We start from the raw sequence: 22,290 nt of genomic DNA on the forward strand, positions 1-22,290 counted from the left end.
TGTTTTGTCTTATTTTGTTTGTCTTTCCATAAGGATTTGTTTTATGAAGTTTCCCCTTAAGTATGTGCATTATGGTGTGTTGTATGTATATATTGGTGATCTATTTAAAATATATTTACAATAGGGGCAATGTTGGAAATCGGTTTTTAGTCTTAACAATCAATAAATTGTTGATTCTCTTTTGGACTTTGGACTGTGTTTAATATTGTTTGTTAACTAAAAGGTTTTCAGCTATCCTTAATGTTTTTGCTACAATGTGAAAACACATGAGGATAAGGTGCAAAGCCCCCAAGGGTCGTGGCAAAACAAACAAAAAAACCAAGCAGCTGCATCTGCCTGGGGTCGTAGTTTAAGGGGGCATGCAGCAGCCCAGAACTTACTGAAACATGTCAAAGTAAGTAAATGTTTTGTTTATTAGCAACCATAACATTATTTTTACATTCATTGTTAATACGTGTTTTGTCATTAGAAGTGCTGTGGCAAAGTGTAATGATTTATTCTGTTGCACATTACAGGAGTGGTTCTCATTTTTCAAATTAAATTTTTTTTCACTTATCACCAGGATGGTATGTAGAAGAGAAGTCATTTTGTCTACCCACACAGTTGTGGATGTGCTAGGTGGTTATAGTTGGGGTGGATGGTTATCTGAGCACAGCTAAAACCACGTGAGGAGGCTGCCATTACTGCTGACCTACATACCACTGTGGAGGTAAGCGTGAAACTACATACATATTTGGGAAATGGATGAATTGGATCAGTTGCAAAGAAAGTTAATAATGTAGCGCTACTCATTAATTTCTTGGATAATTTCCATTGCTTATAGCACAATACTAGTTATAATACCAGAAATAATGTAGTAAAACTAAGACATTTAATTGAACTTGACCCAGAAAAGTGTAACGTTTTTTTCCCCCTCAGGAGTGTGGACCAACATGACATCAGGAGCCTGGTGTGCATTTTGATGGATGGACCCAGTGAAAATTTCAAGTTTTTGGAACTTCAACAAGATCATGTGTAACAGTATGGTGCTCAGCTTGTTGCTGTGGGGAGCTGTGGACTTCACACATGACACAATTCTTTTAAAAGTGGCTTCTCCATGTGGCAGCTGTACAAACTTAAAAAGTCACCCACACACTGTTCCACAACATACCAGCAAGGAGAGAAGACTACAGTACTGTCACCAAATCTACCGTCTTCCCTTTATTTTGGCCACCAGTGGATCAAGAAACTGCATGTGGTAGTGAGCAACCTAGCAGTCTGTCCATCACTTCACCAGTATATGAAAAAGAAAGAAACTCCCAAACCCTGGGACAGCATCCTTTGACAAAGTAGAAGCACTCATCTTGGCTGAGATACAGTTGTACACAACTTTCACCAGGACCTTCAGTCCCTTTTGGACAAGTATCAAACAGATGAGTCAGTAATGCTTTTCCTCAGCAAAGACTTGGCTGAGTTAATCAAGACAGTGATTCAAATGGGTGGCACTGAAAATTATCATCACAAAACTCGTGTCACTACTGATTGGACCTAATTTATGTGTACTTAATGACTACTAGGTTAATTCTTCAACCATTGTTAATGCATTAAAATTATGATAATGTGGATTTATGATTAATTTGGATACAATAGACTTGCATTTACTGTTGAGATTGTTTTTGATGGTGTCTACTTTGAGGTCCTCCAGGACACTACTATACTGCAGCTAACCAAACCTGATGTAACTGACACGAGGAACCAACCGCAGGACACTGACGTCAGATTGGGTCAGTCCTCAACGTAGTGTGGTAAATTACAAAGATCATTTTGCAAATTATGGTCCAGTGCAAGCAAGAAATATCATTTTATTGCACACACTATTTAAAGCTTACAGTCCCTCTGTCCATAGCAGTGTTGAGCCCCAAGTCCTTGAGTTTAAAAGGGACTGCATGCATTGACTGTCAAAAATTGTCGGAAAAATGCAGGTTAAGAGCCCATTTCACATCCAATATCCAACTGGCAAATGGCATGTCTGGACCTTCTGTCATGTTCAGAGACCCAGACAGGTGCAGGAGGCAGATGAAATGTCTTTTCTGCAGGACAAACACCTGACAGGAGGCATTTCTGCTTGTAGGATCTGATCTAAAGTGAGAGGTTCTCACTCAAAAATATTGTGAACATTTAGTTGAACTGTCAAACATAGTGCTGTAAACACAGTCAGTGTGTTACAGCCAGACATTTTTTGCTCCACCTTTAAATAGACAAGTTAGTAAAAGCCCATTCACACACTTAAACATTTCACGTAATTAGTTGTACCTTTTCTCCATTTTTGGTAGACCTATATGTGTTGTGTGCACTCTTTTTCTTTTTCTAATCAGGATGAAATGTTTGTGTGTGGATTGTCATTTTATCTTCTCATGGTCATGGGCCTGTTCTCTGCAGTGGCTCTCGTTGTATAAGAATAGACTCTGACACTATAGAATATTATAACCAAATGTAGTTACAACAGTGATTTTGTTCACTATTATCAACCATCACAGGTTGTTGATATAATGTTACGGTTTATCAATATATTTATCATTAGGTCATTAGGTATATGTCATTCTCCAACAATTTGAGGCCTTCCTGAGGTTCTTCTCTTTTTTTGCCGATGCAATAGAGGCTGGAGATCTTCTTTTGTGGTTTCCTTAACAAGCCCTATCCACAGCTTTAGGCTTTTTGCCATAAGCTGCTTATTTTGTCCCATGTACAGGCCTCTGTGGAGAGAGTCTTATCTGTGAACAAGGAAGTGGAGACTTGCAACACAAGCTTGTGTGTGTGATTATGTCATTCCACACGGGGAAAGGGGTGATGTTGCTAAACACACTGTTGTATTATTGCATTCAGTTCAAAATTTAATTTGCGTGTAACCTTATAAGGAAATGTTGTCTTGTATTTCTGATTTGTCCAAATTGGAACAGACTGTCTGTGTTTAGTCAGTCATGTGATGATGGTGAGTAAGGCATGGCTCAACAATAAGCCTTGCCCTATGCCCGAGTCATGTTAAATGCCACATCAGGCAGGTAAATCTAGTATCTCATTTGCCTAATTCAGCAAGTGGTACGAAGAAAAAAAAGGTTTAAAATGTCAGTGTTTTTTTTTGTTTTTGTTTTTTTGGATCACTGTCGTATCATGTATGTTCTTACTCTCTGGCACACAGCACAACCTCCTCCCTTTGTACACATCAGAGAGTGTTGGCATTCACCGTTGGCCAATTAAGAACTGAGTAGATAGTGTGACGTGTGAAACAAACATCCCTCAGGATTATATGAGCTCTGTCAAATAAAGGAATCAGTGAAGCATGTAATTTTTCACTATGATGAATACTCTTGAGAAGGATAAACATTAAAGAAGAAAAACGAGGAAGCTTGGTGTGGAAGAAATTATTCTAAAAGCTTGAGGAGATACGAGGGCAGAATGGTAGTAATGTGATATGGTGTGGTGATATCATGGTGGGAAAGTCGTACCATTCCACCAAGGTACGAATGTTTTCTTTGTACTTCCTTTACTTTCAGGAAAGGCTTCTACTATTGCCGATATTATGCCTTCCTTCATTTGGCTGTTAAGTGTTTCTTCTATGTTCCGTCATTACCCTGACTTACATATCTATCACTTTCTTCCAAAAATTTCTCCCAATTAGCTTTCTCAAAGATCCATTTTCCACCCGTGCTCTCGAAGGTCAGTGAAGTAGCAATATTCATCTTGCACCAAACTGGGTAATGATCACTCCCTGTAGTTCCTTCTTGGCACTCTGTCCAATCACATACTGACGCTATGGTGTTTGATACAAGTGTAAAGCTAAAGGCACGGATTATTTTCCTGTTTTAAGATCTATTCTTGTGTTACTGCCATCATTTAAATGAATTCATTTCATTAAGCAACTCTTCTATTATCTGACTATTGGTGTCTGTTCTGTCACTCCTCCACAATGTGTCATGTCCATTCAAATCCTTTCCCAAAAGTAAAGGCAGTACATAGAAGAAAGTCATACCATAGTGGGATGATAATTGTGAGGAACCAGTGAGACATAGAAATAAGGTGTTTAAATAAGTGAAAAGAACTCGTAATTTTCAACATGTGATTCAGTAGCAAGTCCAGACAGTAGTAAGACGGACAAAAGGGACACTCTGGGGAAAGTACTGTGATACAATTGTGAAACTCAGGTAGGAGGGGGTGTGTGGGATGATAAAAAGGATGCAAGGGGGCAGGAGGGAGTGGAGTCACTCAGCTCTGACTGATGGAAATGAGGCTGTAACAAATAAGGAAAAGGCAGAGTTAATAGCAAACACTTCTGTTATGGTGCATAGCTGCCTGAAGAAAGAAAACGAGGCAGAAAGAAAAAAAATACTAAAAACATGAAGGCTTTATGTTGAAAACATAGTATTGATGGTGAGAAAAATGTCCCTTTCAGCATAAGCATGAGATAATTAAGAAAAGCACTAGATAAAACAGGAAAGACTGCATCTGTTAAAGATGAAATGAGTTATGGCACTCTGTTAAAACATCTAAGTGTAGGAAGTCTGGAGAAATTATTGCTGCTGTATAACAGAGTGTGGGAAGAGGGAAGAATGCCAGGGAGCTGGAAGGAGGCGATAATTATTCCAGTAAGGAAACCAGGAAAAGATGCCAGCAGGCCTGAAAACTAGACGGAGTGCCTTCACTCTGTAAATTTATGGGACGTATAATAAATCAGACGTTTATGTACTTCTTGAAAAAAAAGAAACATGGTGGCTACATATCAAAGCAGATTCAGGAAAAGAAGGAACATTTCAGATGTAGTGTTGTGTCTACAGGATGAATGGGTAAAGGCTCAAGTAAATAGAAAGACAATAGCTGCAGTGTTTTTTGGTGTTGAAAAAGTCTATGATATGTCATGAAAAGAAGTGCACTTAGTGGGAATCAGGGGGGAAATTATGTTATCAAGAGTTATCAAGCCAATGTTGTAGAAAACAGGACACCCCAGGGTAGACCAAATTTATTTTCCATTAAGATAAATGATATATTTATAAATATTCCAGTGGATATGGGGAGATCACTGTTTGCAAATGAGGCGGCTTTGTGGAAAAGAGGGAGAAATGCCGAACATATGGTTAAAAAAATGCAAGATGGAATTGATCAAGATGAAAAGTGGGGAGCAAAATGGGGAGTTAAATATTCAGTGGGAAAAAAACAAACGTTATGTTCTTCACAAGAAAACCTCAGAGAAGGTAATTTGAATCTGTATGATGATAACTTTTCAGAGTGCATTTAACGATCTGAGATTAACATGGAGAGTGCATATGAGCTATGTAGTTCATAAATGTAAAAAAAAAAGTGATAAATGTCATGCAATGTCTTGCAGGATTGGAGTGGGGAACTGATATTGAATCCATGAAATATATTTATATAGCCTTAATAAGATCAAGATTAAACTATGGAATATGGATCAGCAGCTAAACCAGTGCTTGCAGACTTTGATATTTTATGAGCTCAGGCTCTAAGAGGGTGTTTAGGAGCAGTTAGAACTTTGCCAGTGTGTGAATTTGCAAGTTTAAGCTGGTGAAATATCCCTGTGGCATGTTGGAAACAACTGATAGCCAATTACTGAGTCAATCTAAAGGAGCATGGAGATAACTATCTAACAAAAAGGGTGCTGCAGACATGCTGGAAGAAGGAGAGGACACATAAAACAAGCTTTGGTTGGACAGGAGATCAAATGGTAAAAAGGTACAGGAGTCTCTGATAAAGACTTTGGCACAATTTTAGTGAGGCCTGATAGACCTGTCTGGGAACTGGAAAATCTGGGTGTAGATCTGGAATTACTTAAAGTTAAGAACAGTAATGCGACTTCTGATTTAATTAGTGGATACTGTTGATACAGGGGCTATAAGTATAAAGATAGTATTCAGATTTTTACAGATAGATCAAAGGATCTGTGAATGTGCTTTATAACCGAGTGGAAATTCACAAGAGAACATCTGGTTGTTTGAGTGTGTGTACTGTTGAATGTTTTACCTTACTGATGGCACTAAAATGGATTTAACATTTTAGTTCCAGCAAAATATTAATATGCAGTGATTCTGCTTTGGCCCTAACAAGTATTAAGACAGATACAGACAGAAGTCATCAGGATGTGCTTTATGAAAACTTGAGAGAATATCAAAATCAAAGTGAAAGGGCATAGTGTTGAGAAAAGTAAACCAGAAGTGGACACAGCTTTGGGTTGATGCAATAAAAGGGAGACATTTATGTCAATCCAAAACATAATAGGCTAGGTTTATTAAGAAGTAGGAGAACAAAAGAAAAAGGCTGAAATCAGGCTGAGAACTGGACACAGCAACCTTAAGAGGAAAATAGGAAAATATCCAATGGATCTTAGCGATCGATGCCATGAGGCTGAGACAGTTTGGCATATACTTACATGCAGGAAATCAATCAATCCATCAAGCTTTATTTATATAGCGCCAAATCACAATAAAAGTCATCTCTAGGCACTTTTCACATAGAGCAGGTCTAGACCAAACTCTTTAATTTAATTGAAAGAGACACAACGTTCCCACATGAGCAGCACTTGGCGACAGGTAACGGGAAGAAACCTCAGGCAGAACTTGGCTCTAGGTGGGCAGCCATCTGCCTTGGCCGGTTGGGATTGAGGGAGGGAGAGAGGAGAGAGAGAGAGGCACAGTGACAAACAATCAATCAACATTTGAAATAATACGAGTGTTGACAGCAGTGAGGAGCTCCAAACATCCCCGGCGTCCTAACATCGACGACCCGAGGCTACCTATGAGATGAGAGAGCACAGAGAACTCCAGGGAAGAAGTTTAAGTTACTGAAATGCATTAGTAGGACATTAATGTAAATGGATAGAGAGAGAGAGAGAGAGAGAGAGGAGAGAGGAGCTCAATATAAACTAGGGGCTGGTCCAAGGCAAGCCTGGCCGGCCCTAACTATAAGTTTTATCAAAAAGGAAAGTTTTATGCCTACTTTTAAATGTAGAGAGGGTGTCTGCCCGCCGAACCGAATCTGGAAGGTGCTTCCACAGGAGAGAGAAATGTTTTAATGAAACACAAGAACAGGGGCAGAGCTATAGGGTGGATTTTGAGGCTTCAGCCCTGAATACTTTCTCAGAAGCCCTGGATCTATTAAAAAACAAACAAACAAAAAAAAATCTTGTTGATGTCATTTTTTCTGAACAGTGTCTTCAACCAGCTTCTGACTGAATCTGAGTTAGTTCATAACAATTTTGATTAAGAGTGAAACTTCTGAAGACATTTCAGTTGAGGCAGTGTTACTGAGTGAAATGCAATTGAAAATGTAATAATTTATAATAATAATAAATAATAATTTATATATTAAATCAATTAGATTTTTTGTTTGTTGTCCTTTTGATCTAATTCCTTATTGTTAATTATTCATGTTATGCTTTTGGAAAATTGTTGTTAAGGACCAAAATAAATCACTACTACAAACATTAATTGTAACAGTGATAATACTAATTCTAATGTTTGCAATATTCATAAAGTGCAGTAATTAAATCCTGCACGTTAAAAAATTGAAATGATAACAGACAGTGTTGAAGGGAGGAAATTGTTATTATAATTTTTTTTGAGGGCTTGACTTGATTTGAAAGGATTTAAAATGAATGTACAGTGATGGAGGATGTACACCTGAAGGTGGCAGTAATTTGACATCATAGACGCCAGCTGCCGTAAAAAGTCACCGTAGAAGAAGAACCGCCGCATTCCACATACGTATCTATGGCAACAGCTTCTACTGTTGCTCATCCCCCAAGATGGCGGACGAGGAGAATGCCCCATCGGTGAGTTCAAAGCTAAAATGTAGTTATTATTTTATGTGAATAAACATTAACGTGTGGCGGTATGCGGTGATATTTTCGTCGCTTCTTGAGTGCACGTAACGTTAGCCGTGAGTGCATCGGTCGTAGGTTTTCTTATTGTAGCGTTAGCTGCATGTCTAAAACGAGCTTAAGTCGCAGCTAAGTTGATTATAACCTGCAGCTAAAAGGACTGTGTGTCTAATCTCACTTTCCCCAAAGGACAACACTTTAAATGTTTAGAGCTATAGCTGTAGTTACAGTAAGGATGCAACAGATAAAAAATACGCAGGTAATGTCACAGTCAGATTTTTGGTGGCCAGTTTAAATATATGTAGGATGGATTAGGATAATGTGGGACATTGACTAATGTGGGACAACTAAGCTCCAGTGTATTTATCTCTGTTTCTATTCAATTATTTTAAAGCTAACTAGTATATGCAAACTGTGTAGGTTATATTGTTTAAAATGACACATGTGAACATACAGGCTGCTAGTTTTTTACCTAAAAATTGTAGGCCTACTTAAATGACCGAATATGGGTAAACACATTTCACAATGTTTTGGTTTGACAAGGCTGCTTTGTATAAATAAAAAACATATTAAAAATTCTATAGCCATGAAACCAGTGTCCCAGGTTACAAAATCCACAAATTCAGATACTTTTGAGTTCAATATCCAAAAATGATCTTCTGTTTTAACAAGGAAACATCTTTCATAATGATATTAGGTGTTGATATGATGTATAAAATCAGCTCTGCCTTGTGGCTTGTTGCCTTTATTATATATATCTTTATTTATATAGTATATAAATGTACCTTAATGTCAAAAGCAACACATAGGTGAGTTAAATATGTAAAAATGTGGAGCAAAACACTGCGATTGCATACAAGGTAGCTCAGTTTTTGTGTGTAACATTACTTTAATACAGCAACAAATCAAATACTGTATATTACTTTTTTTTAATAGCGTGAAATGACTTTTGAGTAGCCATAAAAAAAATACAATATATTTTCTGGTTACAGCATCTAAAATGAATTTATTTGCCTTTCTTCATTTTATTTTTAAATCAGTGTCATTAAATCATTAAATCAGATTACCATGAAGTTGAAACTCATGTCAGCATCTCTTGTAAGAAAACCAGCTGATAACTTATTCATTATATCCACATTACTAATGATTATTTATTTAAAAAATCACTCTAAACTTCTGTTGACACACAGCCTTTTAACAGCAATAAACTTCATTAAAAAACTGTACAGTACATTTTATTAATGTTGTATTTTATATGTTTCAGCTCCCACTTGCTTCTGAAGCCAAGAAACGTCGGGCACCTAAAGGTACAGTAAGATTGCATTGGTGTAAATAAATAGATTTTTTACCTCTTCCATATTCTTTTTAAAACTGTGTCTTTTCATTCAACATTGTAACAGGATTGTACAAAACCTGCAAACCCTAACATATACACGCACAAACATCCACAAAGTATAGCAACATTAATAATGTAAAGTAATAGATTACATTAGAGGGGGGGAAAAGACATAACCCATGTTTGATTATAAACAGGATCAAAATAAATGGACCAGTGTCCTTTCCTGACCTTAAATGTTGTCTGTAGTTGTCTATTATTTTTTAATATGCCATATGTAGATTTTACTCCCAAAGTCTCTCATCCATTATTTTGACATCGAATAACTTAATTATAAAGAATTGCACATCAGAGACAACAATATTAATCCCACATTTGTCTGTAGCTGGTGAACGGTACTGAAAGAATGAGTTTGGAGCTAATTGTCCTGCAGAGGTCACCCTTGTCCTTGTCTTTAGTCTGCCTAATAAGAAGAAGAAGCTGTGCATATGCTGCTTAGCCATGTTCCAGATATTTCTATGTAGGGACCGTTTGATGATCGGGATATTGTTTTATCATCAAAGTTATGTCTTAATGTACCATTTACAAGTTAACCCCATCGCCTATATGCATTTAGCTTCTTTTATGTGTGTGTTTAATGATGATTTTTAATCATCAGTCTCGTGTCCTACGGGAGCAATTACGTATATGCTGTGGTATCGTATGGTATGTTAGGATATTGTATTTCCATGCAATGATTTTTCACATGACTTGCAAGCCCTTACTGTAATGTATTCTTATGTAGAGTAATTAGAGGAGAGAAATCAAATCAAAATCATAAGGGACATTAACACACGGTAAGATGACTCAGTAATGAAGTAATAAAAACAGAAAGAAAAGATTAGATTTGAAATGGTGAACGTAATAAAAGTGGACACTAGAAGCTCTATAATTATGGAAATGTTTTTTTATTTATTCTGCTCAAGGCTCTAATATGATTGTATAAGATAAAAACAACCACAAGGGATAAAATATTTGGTAATAAGAATAGAATATAGTATAAAAAGTAAGTAAATAAGTATTAAATCTTAATAAAAAGCTGTAGAGACATGCCACACGAATACACGTGGGTAGACCGTGTTTTAAAGCAGGAGTTAACTATAGAGTTGTAGTGGTGAATTAGATTCATAGCTCTTACAGCAAGTTCTATAAGTATAGAAAAAGATATGTAGTATTAAATAAAATAAGGTCACAGCTCCTGCAGTTGAGTTTTTTAAAACAGTTTTACAGTCGCGTGAAGCTTAGAGCTCAAACTCAAATTTTGGTTGGATGATGAACTTTGGTCCCAGACTCACATAAATAAGAGTGTGCACAAGACTGCTGAATGTGAGACTAAATTACTTGTCGACATGAAAGGTTTTTGAAGTTTTTTTACTTCTAAAAAAACTTCTAAAATAATTTTCATCATATTTTTTCATTACATTTCTCCCCATGTGTCTTTTGATCTCAGCATGCTGCTCCTCTGCTCTTATCCCCTTTTAACAGATGGTTGAAGCACATGGAGGCCAAATCTGTCTTAGCATTAGCCAGATCAAATATAACAATGAGCGAATTCCACCATGTTTGGGAATATAGTTTTTTCACAGGGCTATATTTAGGAGACCTCCTGCTGTGCTCTTTTTCCTTGCTCCTTTTCTACCCTTCTTTTCATACAGTAGCTTCAGGAATGCGTGTCACACATATGTCCCATCTCTGCTCTCCAAATCTTCCCTAGCTTTGTGCGTGTGGACACTGGAGCACCACAGGGCCACAGCTGAAACCCAGAGACAAGAATATTATTGCTGTCTCAGCAGGAAGAAAGCGGATTAGGTTGCTACAAATAGGGCCATTCCGAATCTTGCCGACGAAAAAACGTGTGAAGCCAGTGCAGTTTCGCACTCGACGATGGAGAAGGATTTTCAGTGAAGGAGTTGGAAGAGAGAGGCTGCGGTTCACGCTGCAAATCAACACAGCCCTGCTTGAAGCGACGACAGATAAAAACAGAAGGGAGCTTTAGTGTAATTCACACTGTATTTGTGCATATAGGCAGTTCATTAATGATATTCCCCAAATGTCAGTGGCACACTCTAAAGCCTAGCATTTCATTTCACGTTGCCTTGAATCCTCCTTTTAGCCTCGGAGGAAGGTAGTAGGTGCACGATAACAGGATTACCAGAATCATACTCGCTCAAATTGGAATTACGTTTGCTTCCTTGTAAAAATGAAATGTACTCCACTGGGAAGAAGACTCGGAGCATTGTGGTTCAGTTGTTGAGGTTACCTTACCCTCTTTAAAGCTGGCTTTGTGTTATACTGCTCATTCCTCCAGCCTCCCTCTTTCAGTCTGTCTCTACACCCTCTCTGTTCTCTGTCACAAGCATCTGACTTTGTAAGAGACACTGTCGACCTGGCAACGCGGGGGATATCTCAACCTGCCGAGACATTAAAGGAGAGACGGGGCAGGGTGGGGTGGGGTACGGTGGGGTAGGGGGGAGCTGTGTTTGCAGCAAAAAACTTGCTTACAAGGTGAATCGATTATAGTTTAGCCCGAGGGTTTTTGGTTAAAGTGCTAACATCTATGTTAACACTGTATAAATTAAAAACTAGTTTAAATAGACACAGCTTTTAATAAACTTGGCGCCTGTGTTTGTAAGAAAAAAAAAGTTTCTAACTAGCTTAATTTTAAAGTGTGCCTGGTGAATTGATTTAAACATAGCCTGTAGATTTAGGCTGAAGTGTTACATCTGTGTTAAATGTCAGATCAGAGACTAAGTGATGACTGCAAAAGGAGGGCACTTTCAGGATTAATCATTCAGCTGTCTACTAAATAAGACATCGTCTGCACAGCGAAGGGGTAATGAGCTTAGAAGTTGCACAGATTTTGAAATTATAGTCGTCTTAATTGTATTATGTCTTCTTCCCCACAGCTCCAGATCTTCCCATTGTGGAGAGGAGAAACTGGCTAATACACCAGCACTATATCCGCAAAGATTATGACACCTGTAAGGTAAAAAAACGCACATCCCTCAATTCTACCTGTGGTTTAGACTGTCATATACCTCTGTCTGCGCTCTATTGATCTGACCGACCATTTAAACATCATGAAGGTAATGAATGTTTGGCATGTACAGGGTTCCTTCTAACACTGTGCATTAATAGACATAGGGGACTTAATAATATCTCTCATGCATGTACATGAAAGTATATTTCAACACTAATCTTTCTCTTATGAAATTTAATTAATGTGAGACATTGAGACATATCCTCATTTTCAGTCTGTTTTGATGTAAATTGGGTATTCTCAGGGTATGAAATGTCTGTATTTTCAGGTATGGTGACCTTTTTAATTTTGGTGTTTTTTTCTATTCACACGTTGAAATTAATTTCTCATTCTCTGTCGACACAGGCAATCATCAAAGAGCAGTTGCAGGAGACTAATGGAATGTGTGAATATGCCATATATGTTCAAGGTGAGCCAAAGTTTTTTAAAGTCACCCTCCCTTCTTGCACATTTTAACATGTATGATTTTAATTAAGAACTACATCAAATGAAAGCTCTGAACTCGACACCCAGGCTCCTCAATACATCATTTAAATCCCCCCAAATCTGCTCTTTGGACCCCTTGCTGTGCTTTAGATTTTTAATGTGCTTTTTTGTACTTCCTTATGCAGATGATCCATTTTTTTGTGTCTTTTTTTCTCTTGCCACAGCACTAATCTTGCGTCTTGAGGGCAAGATCCAAGAGTCCCTGGAGCTGTTTCAGAGCTGTGCCATCCTTAATCCCAACAGCACTGACAATTTGAAGCAAGTGGCCAGATCACTGTAAGTTCACCGTCTGAAGCCTGCGGTGCATCAACCCTTTTCCATTTGCTAACAAGACAGACATCAGAAAGAAATGTTCAGTGTTATCAGCCAAACTGCCGGCCAATGATGGGCTGAACATTTCTGATACTTAGGGACCGATTGAACCACCCCCAGTGATTTTTTTTACTGCTGCAGGATTAAAAGACTATCTATTCAGTCTATTCACTGATTAAGATGGGTTAATTTCTCATAAGGATTATTGTTGTTTATTCTTTCCATAGATTTCTCCTGGGAAAGCACAAAGCAGCTATTGAATTCTATCATGAAGCTGCGAGGCTCAACGAGAAAGACTGGGTAAAAAGAAACACTCAAACACAAGATGCTGCTTAAATTAGTATGGGAATATTTAGTGGCATCTCAAAGTCTAAATATACACCATGAAGTACATTTCTCTCAACAAATTATCTCCACATGTAGAATTAGAGATGACAATTTATCAAAGTACAACTTTATGATTACTCTTCCACAAAGATTCCATACTGGACCATTAGAAATATAATCAGGATCTTATTAATATTACTCTAAGTCAGTTGTAAAATTGTATATTACATAGAGCTACAAAATAACCAGCATTTGTGGAAATCGAATTTACCTCAGCCTTTATCCAGCTCCATGCAATTTAGCATACAACGCCCCATGTATAATTAGGACTTTTTCTCACCTCAGGAGATCAGTCATAATCTGGGGGTGTGCTATTTCTTCATCAAAGACTTCAAAAATGTGAGTATGCTGACTTTTTTTAACCAACAATATGAGGTACAAATTGTACTCATCCCACAATTGATGTGATCGTGATGAACTTCTGTCTCTGTCAGGCTGAAGAGCATCTAAACGCAGCTCTCCAGTTCCAGAAACACGACAAGACTTTCATAATGCTCGGGAAGGTTCATTTGCTGGTGGGAGAATCTGACAGGGCCATCGAAGTGTACAAGAGGGCAGTGGAGTAAGTACAGTTAAAATGTGGAAAATGTTAAAAAAGCACAGTGAAGACATTTAAAGAGGAGTCTGAGGAATTATACAGGACACACACATTAAAATTTAAAATAACCAATTATTATAGGTATATGGTATTGTGGACTTAGACTTCAGTGCTGTGTATATATAATTAATTATTCTAGACATACTGTACATATTATTAATATTGATATTCTAAGTTCAAGAATTATAAACCAAAACATATTTTTCATACAACCCAAATAATGATATTAACTTAATTAATTACTGTTAATAATTTCACAGCTTCAGCGTGACAGCTTTCATCATGGTGGCCTTTATTTAAGAGAATTGCCATAAAACATGCTGTTTCAGTGGAGCTACGTCCAAGGGTTCCCCCCTTTGATTTATGTGAGGATTTTTTTAAGCCTTTGGAGCTCATTTTAATAAGTGGTCCTCCTTCAGTCTCACACAGTTCCAGCTTGGCCACTTTTAACCCAGGGCCTTCCTCTGTTCAGTATAAGATCTGTTAATTTCACACATTGAATATTTAAACATTAGGCAATGGTGTAAATAAGGAAATGACATCAGTGTCTATAATAGAGCTCATTATGGCTACCTCCTGTTGGGGGGAAATGAATTAATCAAGTGCTCCAATACTGGTGCTGCTTTTAATGAGACATACCACTGTGAGTCTTATTTTAATGCCGATCTTCCTCTTCTCTACCATTTTTTAATTTGAGCCACAGGTCATAATTAATTCTCTGCAATTATGCTGAATCAAACCCTGATTGAATAATCAGCAGATTCCCTGAATATAAATTGTGTTTGCTCAAGAATAAGTGCAGGAATTAAATGTAATTACAGGCGTAGATAAAGTGACATTTTTCATTCAAATTGTCTCATTTTCAATTCAGATTCTCTCCGGAGAACACTGAACTCCTGACTACTCTTGGCCTGCTGTTTCTACAGGTCGGTACAATTTTCTCTTTAACCTTCTTGGTGAAATAAGGTGCACTCTACTGACAAAACCTACAAGATGTTAACGTTTGTCAGGAGAGTTCTTTAACCCCTTACATACTGTTCACACTCTATCTGTTCATATTTTAGTCAAAATTGACCCGGTGTAAGAATCCCATCATAAAAAGTGTCTATACCAAATTTTGAACCACAGATCTGTTTAGAAAGCATCAATAGCCGAACTGATCAATAACTGTGTGTTTAAACCTTTATTAATGTTTCAGAGATTATTATTGTATAACCATTAGAGCCATCAGTCTTCACTGCTATATCATAAAAAAGAAATCCTCATAACTACTATCTTATTAAAACCATTAACTACCTTTTTTTCACAATTAATAGTCAAATTTGACCCATAACAAAAAATTGTAGCACTTTAAGATATTTGAATTTTTGTGCAATTTGCGCCACTTTAGGAAAAATCATCAAATTTCAGGGTAAAACAACAACATTTGGGGTGCTTTTACAGCTGTCAGTGTTTAAACGGGTCAAACGGGAACAGTATGTAACGGTCAAAGAGAGAATGGCTTTTCAGTGTCAAAAACATCTACTGTGAAAAGGAGTTCATGTATACATTTCTGTGTGCTTTTTTTGCCAGCTTGGGAAATACCAAAAAGCTTTTGAGCACCTTGGAAATGCCCTCACGTTTGACCCCAACAATTATAAGGTATGTGGGTTCTTCCACAAACATTACGCTGTGGTATAATCTTAGTTGGCTATTAAGCTACCTGTAGGAAACACATTTAACCCGATTAATGCAGTTCAGTTCATATATAAGGTCATTGACTCTCAGGTGGTACAGTCAGTCTTTCATCATGTGGAGTTTCAAAGGGTACATCTTCCTCTAATATCTCTCTAATCATTGTTTTTATTCCCAGGCCATCCTGGCTGCTGGCAGCATGATGCAGACCCATGGTGACTTTGATGTGGCCATGAACAAGTACAGAGTGGCGGCATGTGCTGTGCCCGAGAGCCCCCCTCTCTGGAACAACATCGGCATGTGCTTCTTTGGCAAAAAGAAATACGTAGCTGTGAGTAACGTTGTTTATGGTCTCGCTTGTCTTTGTTAATTCAGGACTCAACAAAAGCAGCACTCCAAACATAGTAGTATGCTAATTATTTGAAATCGTTTTTTTAAATACTTAAAATAGGACATGAATTATTGCAATAGTTTCCCATTTTCAAAGTAAATATCATCCTTCAATCAAGACAACCAGAGGGAAGCCCAACTTCAAACTGCTGAACTCAAACACCCAGATCAGAGCTGCTCAGTGTAATCAGCAAACCAACATGGACGAGACATCTTTCAACAATATTTTATTGTACACTGTTTTCATCATTTAATGCTGTAATGTTACAAGCCGACTTTCCACATCCAGTACACAGTATGTAATATGCCTCAAGCTACTGTATGTCTTTGCTATAAACTATCATTCAGTTGAATTCCTCACATGAACTAGCAAACCAGTTACCCTCAAGTTAGTGTATTTTAATGAATGTAATGAGACTTTATTTGGTTCACATATCACTGAAGTGCTTTAAATCCACCATTGTACAGGATCTGTTGTTTTTGTTCCTCGAGAGTTTATATATTATTAAGATACTTTCCTAACAGTCCTGTCAGTTGTTAACTCCTCTCTTCAAATTTAATTTGCCCCAACAGGCCATCAGCTGCCTGAAGAGAGCCCATTACTTGTCTCCTTTTGACTGGAAAGTGTTGTACAACCTGGGTCTGGTGCACCTGACCATGCAGCAGTACGCTTCTGCCTTCCACTTCCTCAGCGCAGCCATCAACCTCAACCCAAGGATGGGGGATCTCTACATGTTGCTGGCAGGTACTGAGTCAAAGAGACACAGAAACAACTCAGGATTGAATCATGTATTTAAAAATGTCTGTAAGGTGGCAAAACTAGTGGTAGGTGTTCAGTGTTTTTGTACTAATTTACTTGTATACATTCAATTAAGACTTTTAGACTTTACAAAAGGCATATAATGCAGCTGATAGATGGGCTGCATCTCACGTTTCAGCATATTTACTGTAACAGACTTAATAAAAACATTTCTGCTTTAGTAAAAAAAAAGGTACTTTATTAGTCACACATACAGTTGTACAGTGAAATTCAGCTATTGTGCAGCGCCCATGGACCAACTCTAGATCTGTGTCTTTGCCATGGGCACTGACAGGAGAATTAACCTATCATACATGTTTTAGCTGTATTCTTTATGGCCTTTTAACTTATAGAAATGCATTAGTTTTTTAAATTGTAAACACCTTTTGTACACAAGTCCCTTAAAACATCTTAGCAAATATTTGCTGTTGATGGCTAATTTTTTTGTTTATTCACATTCAAATCACCATCAAACCACCAGCTTTTTTATTTGACAGTATTCCATTTATAGTTTACATCTCTCTTGTCTTTTGGCCCTTTTAACAGTGGCTCTGACCAATTTGGAGGATGTAGAAAACGCCACCAGATCGTATGAACAAGCTGTGACTCTGGACGAGTGAGACTGTCTTTAAAACACTACCTTCAACATACTGAAAAACTGTTTGAATCTGTCTTGGATAACTGAATATTTCCTTTTTTTCCCTTTTTTTTTTTTACAGATCCAACCCTCTGGTCAACCTGAATTTTGCAATTTTCTTGTACAATCATGGTGATAAGAAGGGAGCTCTGGATCAATATCAGGAGATGGAGAGGAAAGTCAATGTGCTGAGAGACAGCAGTAGCAGCTTTGAGTTTGATTCTGAGGTACCACATATCCATTTGTTGTTGATATCTCAAAGCCAGTTGTTGAATTTTACTCATTTTCAAGTCCTTGCCTTTCTGTCGCAGCTAATGGACATGGCTCAGAAGATGGGAGCTGCCCTTCAGGTGACAGAGAGTCTGGTGTGGACTAAACCATCCAAAGACTCCAAGTTAAAACCCAACTCAGCAGCAGCAACCAAAACCCCCGGTGCTCCCCTTGGTACTAACCAAGCCCTGGGTCAGGCCATGTCTTCTGCTGCCAGTTACAACAGAAACATCCAGCTACCAACAGGTACATGCTACTAATGTAGTTTTTAGAAAATATCCATTAATAATCCGTCGCCTTGGCGTGGCTTTTGGTTTATTGTTTCAGTATAGCCACAACTTGACATAATGTGCAGGTCTGAGCCAGGTTCTGACGAGACCAGGCCAGGCTGAATATTTCTGAGCACAAACTCAAAATGAGGTGAGCACATAAAAACTATTTTTCATCACTACAGTCCAGTTTAACACCAACATTGCAGGTGATGACAAATTTCATTTCACAGCCTCCACCTCCTTCCATTAAACTAAAACCCAATTTTTCATTTGAAATGGGAACATAAAAATATCTTTTTACATTACACAGCCTCTTCCCTGCACCAGGGTACCAGATTGAAATATGGGCTAAAACAAAATGGCATATTTGTGGAAAAAAAGAATCTCACTTCGAGCCAGTATACAGAATATTCTCGGTAAAAAAGAAAATCAGTTGTGTGGAAAAATGGCACACGGGTACGCTAATAAATTCAAGGCTGCTTTGAAATGATTGTAGCAGCTCAGGCAGAGTTTGCTTTCACTTTTGTGTGACTGTTAACAAATCATACCAGGGCTTCAGAACAATGCGTCCATGTTCACTGAAGGATATTATACGTAATTACACAGCTGTGCCAATCTTTTGTTTTCCAACACTCCACAATTGCTTTAAGGATGTAGATCTGGTTGTGAATATGTAAATAGTAAATGTACTAGAAATTCAATATTAATATACTATGTACCATCACATCATTGCCAGAGATACAGTATGTCTTTATCACAGCAGGCAAGTGGTTCTGTTGTAAGAGCTTATCTGTACATGTCATGACTCATATTAAATAGTGAGGACCTTCATAACTCACTTTGTGCATTTTGAATGTTCCCGATGATCAGACACAAACTGTCACTAAGTGCAGGGTGGATTTAAACCTTTTGACAGAAGCTAAGTGCTATTCAAAGTCAGTTTTTTTTTTAAAAGTATGCCATATCTGTACTGGCATGTTTATTTTCCAGCCATTTGAGAGGGCCTTCACATCCAATCTGTGTCACAAATGAGGAGAGTGTTATGAAAACAAATCCTGTTCAGTCACGGGGTGAATTTTGTTGTTAGACAGCTTGCTAAAGTGTGAAGCTTGTGCTCCTCACTGCATCATACAAGAGCTGTATCTTATAATTAAATGACACTGTATAAACGAGCAGATCTGAATTGTCTCTCAGTGTGTGTCACAATTGGAAAAATAATCTAAATGCAGTGTCCTAACTTTTCTAACAGTACAGTGACATTAGCTTCTGTTTCCCTGCACTCAGTGTTGAAATAGGATGTGATGTCACAGTCGTGGTTTGGAAAAGATGTATGGTGGACTGGACACACATATCCAGAACAAAAATAAATAAACCTGGAGCGGTCGAGTGGTGAGAGCATATGCCACACAATCGCAGCGTTCCTGGTTCGAATCCAGCCAGGGACCTATGCTGCAGGTCATTCCCCTCTCTCTCTCCCTGTTTCCTGTCCGCCCCCCTGCCATGCACTGTTAAGTAAAAGCAAAAAAGCCCTGAAATAAATCTTTAAAAAAAAGAAAAAAGAAATCTGTAAAGGCTCCCAATTCAGGTAAGGTTTATTGGAATATTAAGAGTGACGTTTCTCTTGATATCCCATTAAACTATACCTGCATTCGGAGATACAGTGTGCACACTTTCTTCTGCCTTTACAGTTGTGATGTGGCCAATAGAGGAACATTTAAGATAAAATAGATATAATAATAGTATAATTAAATTTATATAAATTGATATTTGAACAGGCATATCGCTAGAATAATGAAATCAGTATTTCTATTGGCAACTTATGCACATGGGCACAGTCAGTGTTGAACAATGGGCCGGAGATCAGACCCACAGTAAACATGAAATACAGGCTTGAATTTGTCATTTGTTTGGGTTGAATGTGAGCCAGAGTGAATATTTGCAGGACAGAAGTGTGATGTCTCTGTGCCTTAATTCAGTGAGAATCAGGTTCTTCACATCTTGAAATAGACAAGACAAGTTAAGAGCGAGGGAACAACACAAGCCAATCACAGTAAAGGTTTCTCAATAATACCACAGTTCTTAATGTTAATGAATACCATTCAAATAACCAATACTTTTTAATCTATTTTAGGAGTTTCTAAAGGCCCCTCCGTGCCCCTTGAGTCAGAACCTGATGTGGAAAAAGCCCCCAGCCCGCCCTCTGATCCTCCAGGCTCCCCAGAACCTGCAGAGTCAGAAAATCCCAAACCCAAAACTTCTAAGAAGAAATCAAAGGTGGAAGAATGATTAAGCTCGGAGGCTACACTCTCACTCGACAGCTTTATCATTAGATCTCTCCGATGTTTTGGAGGCAAATTAAGATTCCCGGACACAAAACAAGCTATTTGTGGTTTTTTAGCTTATTGTAGTTAGATATGAAGCTTGAGCTACCTTTTTATGGTTTTAGGGACATGATGCACAGACATGTTCTATACCATTTAATTTACTTCTGCACAGAAAAGGGCAAAGTCAAGTTTATACCTACCGTGCATTGTTTTTTGTCATACCACATATTTCAGGAAAATGGAAAGTCACTTATCACTGTTTTTTGTAAATTTATGTGGACGTGAGAGGTTTGTTGCACATGTCAAAGTCAATTCCATAAGATGTTGCAGTTCAACAGCGGGGCTCTCATTTAACAAAAAAAACAAAAAAAAGGTTGATAAGCTCAGCAATAAGGTTAAATGATGATTTTTTCCTTATGTTGACATTTCTAGGGAGGGTGTCAGTCCTTTTCAGATGTTGTACCGTCAGCTAAATCAATGTAAAGGCGATGCTGCGACAATCACTGCTAAAAAATCTGAATATACAGAGATGGATGTTTTTGAATAGCTGTTTGTATGATAGGACTCCTTTTTTGAGGAATGAGTGTAAATAGTGATATATGCTTTTATATGTGGATAAATGTTATGTTTATATAGAGTAATGTATTTAATAATAAACAAGAGTCTAAATGAGAGAAAACAGCTGCCTTATTGCTTTTGTTAAGTCCTTGTGTGCTCTCTTATCTTATTGTCCTTCAATTCAGCAGTTCCCACCAACAGGGGACAGTGTTGGTTAAGAGCTTTCGAAGTCAGTCTGTTATCTAACCCACAATCTATGTTCCCAACAAGAATAACTTACATTTATAATAAGAATACATTTCCACCCTCTCATTCCAATTCTGAAACTAGTTGCATATGTAGTCGCTGGCTGATAATTGCGTATCTGTATCTGTAATTGAGTATCTCATTGACAGTGTTTGTGAGTGGATTCTCATGTATATCGATTTTTTTATTTTTTGTCTGATAGGACAGATTCAGTCATCAAGCTGATAGGACAAGGTGAATTTCCACCAGTGGTGCAGTAGCGAAAAAAAACTCAAACTAAGGAATGAATAAGGAATACACTCTGGCTTAAGATAGGTCCTCATAAATTATCTCTACCGAAGGCACATTAAAACTTAAATAATTAATGTGTATGAATTACAATATGGATGGGGTCATTTTTAGATATTAACCAAAAAATATTCAGAGACAAAATATTCCTGACAAAAGCTATAAACCCAGGAATATGTTTATGCTATGTTTTTAACATTTGGGGCATTCAAATATTAAGCAGTTGTTTGGTTTAGTAGTTTAGGGAGTGTTGAACAACTAAACATCATGAAACTTGAATAAAGTTCAGAGATGATGTTGTTTAAGTTAAGTTTGAATCTGTGGTTTTCCCTTCATGAGAACAGGCTCTTCTCACTGCTACATCACATTACATTACATTATTTAATCCTGAAGGTGCACACTGCCAGACGTCATGAATCCATCTGCGCTATCTTCTCTATCTTTGGTCTTTTTTTGCTTTTATGGCAGAGAGTCACATCTACATGTGCTGATATTATCGCCAGGAGACTGTAGTGTTTTTTTCAATAGGGCCCTTGTTAAACTGTGCATGCCTGAATTGCCTGTGGTCATAACTTTTACAAGCCAGCTGATGGCCTGAAAGTTTACTGCGTCTGCCGCAGTTATTTTTCAGTGCAGCTGTGGAAGATTGGTTTTCCATTTTTCATCTTCTCTACAATTCAAATCGCCTGTGGAAGCGTCTCTGTAGCTCGTACAAATTTCATTTAAAATTCTCTGGCTCCAGGAAATGGTAAATTGTGCTGTTTTTTTCC

At 37.7% G+C, this 22,290-nt stretch overlaps 1 protein-coding gene across 1 annotated transcript; it reads left to right on the top strand.

Moving 5' to 3' along the window:
* Positions 1–7,754: 7,754 nt before the first annotated feature.
* On the top strand, positions 7,755–20,390 carry bbs4 (Bardet-Biedl syndrome 4). Its single transcript, XM_062416520.1, is given in 17 exon segments — positions 7,755–7,781; positions 7,784–7,816; positions 9,129–9,171; positions 12,146–12,225; positions 12,625–12,688; positions 12,930–13,041; positions 13,305–13,377; positions 13,750–13,803; positions 13,899–14,026; positions 14,934–14,988; positions 15,635–15,703; positions 15,915–16,067; positions 16,700–16,871; positions 17,472–17,541; positions 17,645–17,789; positions 17,874–18,078; positions 20,236–20,390. Coding segments are annotated over 17 exon segments (1,638 nt in total).
* Positions 20,391–22,290: the final 1,900 nt, after the last annotated feature.

The sequence above is a fragment of the Scomber scombrus genome, chromosome 1 (genome assembly GCF_963691925.1).
Source record: "Scomber scombrus chromosome 1, fScoSco1.1, whole genome shotgun sequence".
Classification (NCBI taxonomy): domain Eukaryota; kingdom Metazoa; phylum Chordata; class Actinopteri; order Scombriformes; family Scombridae; genus Scomber; species Scomber scombrus.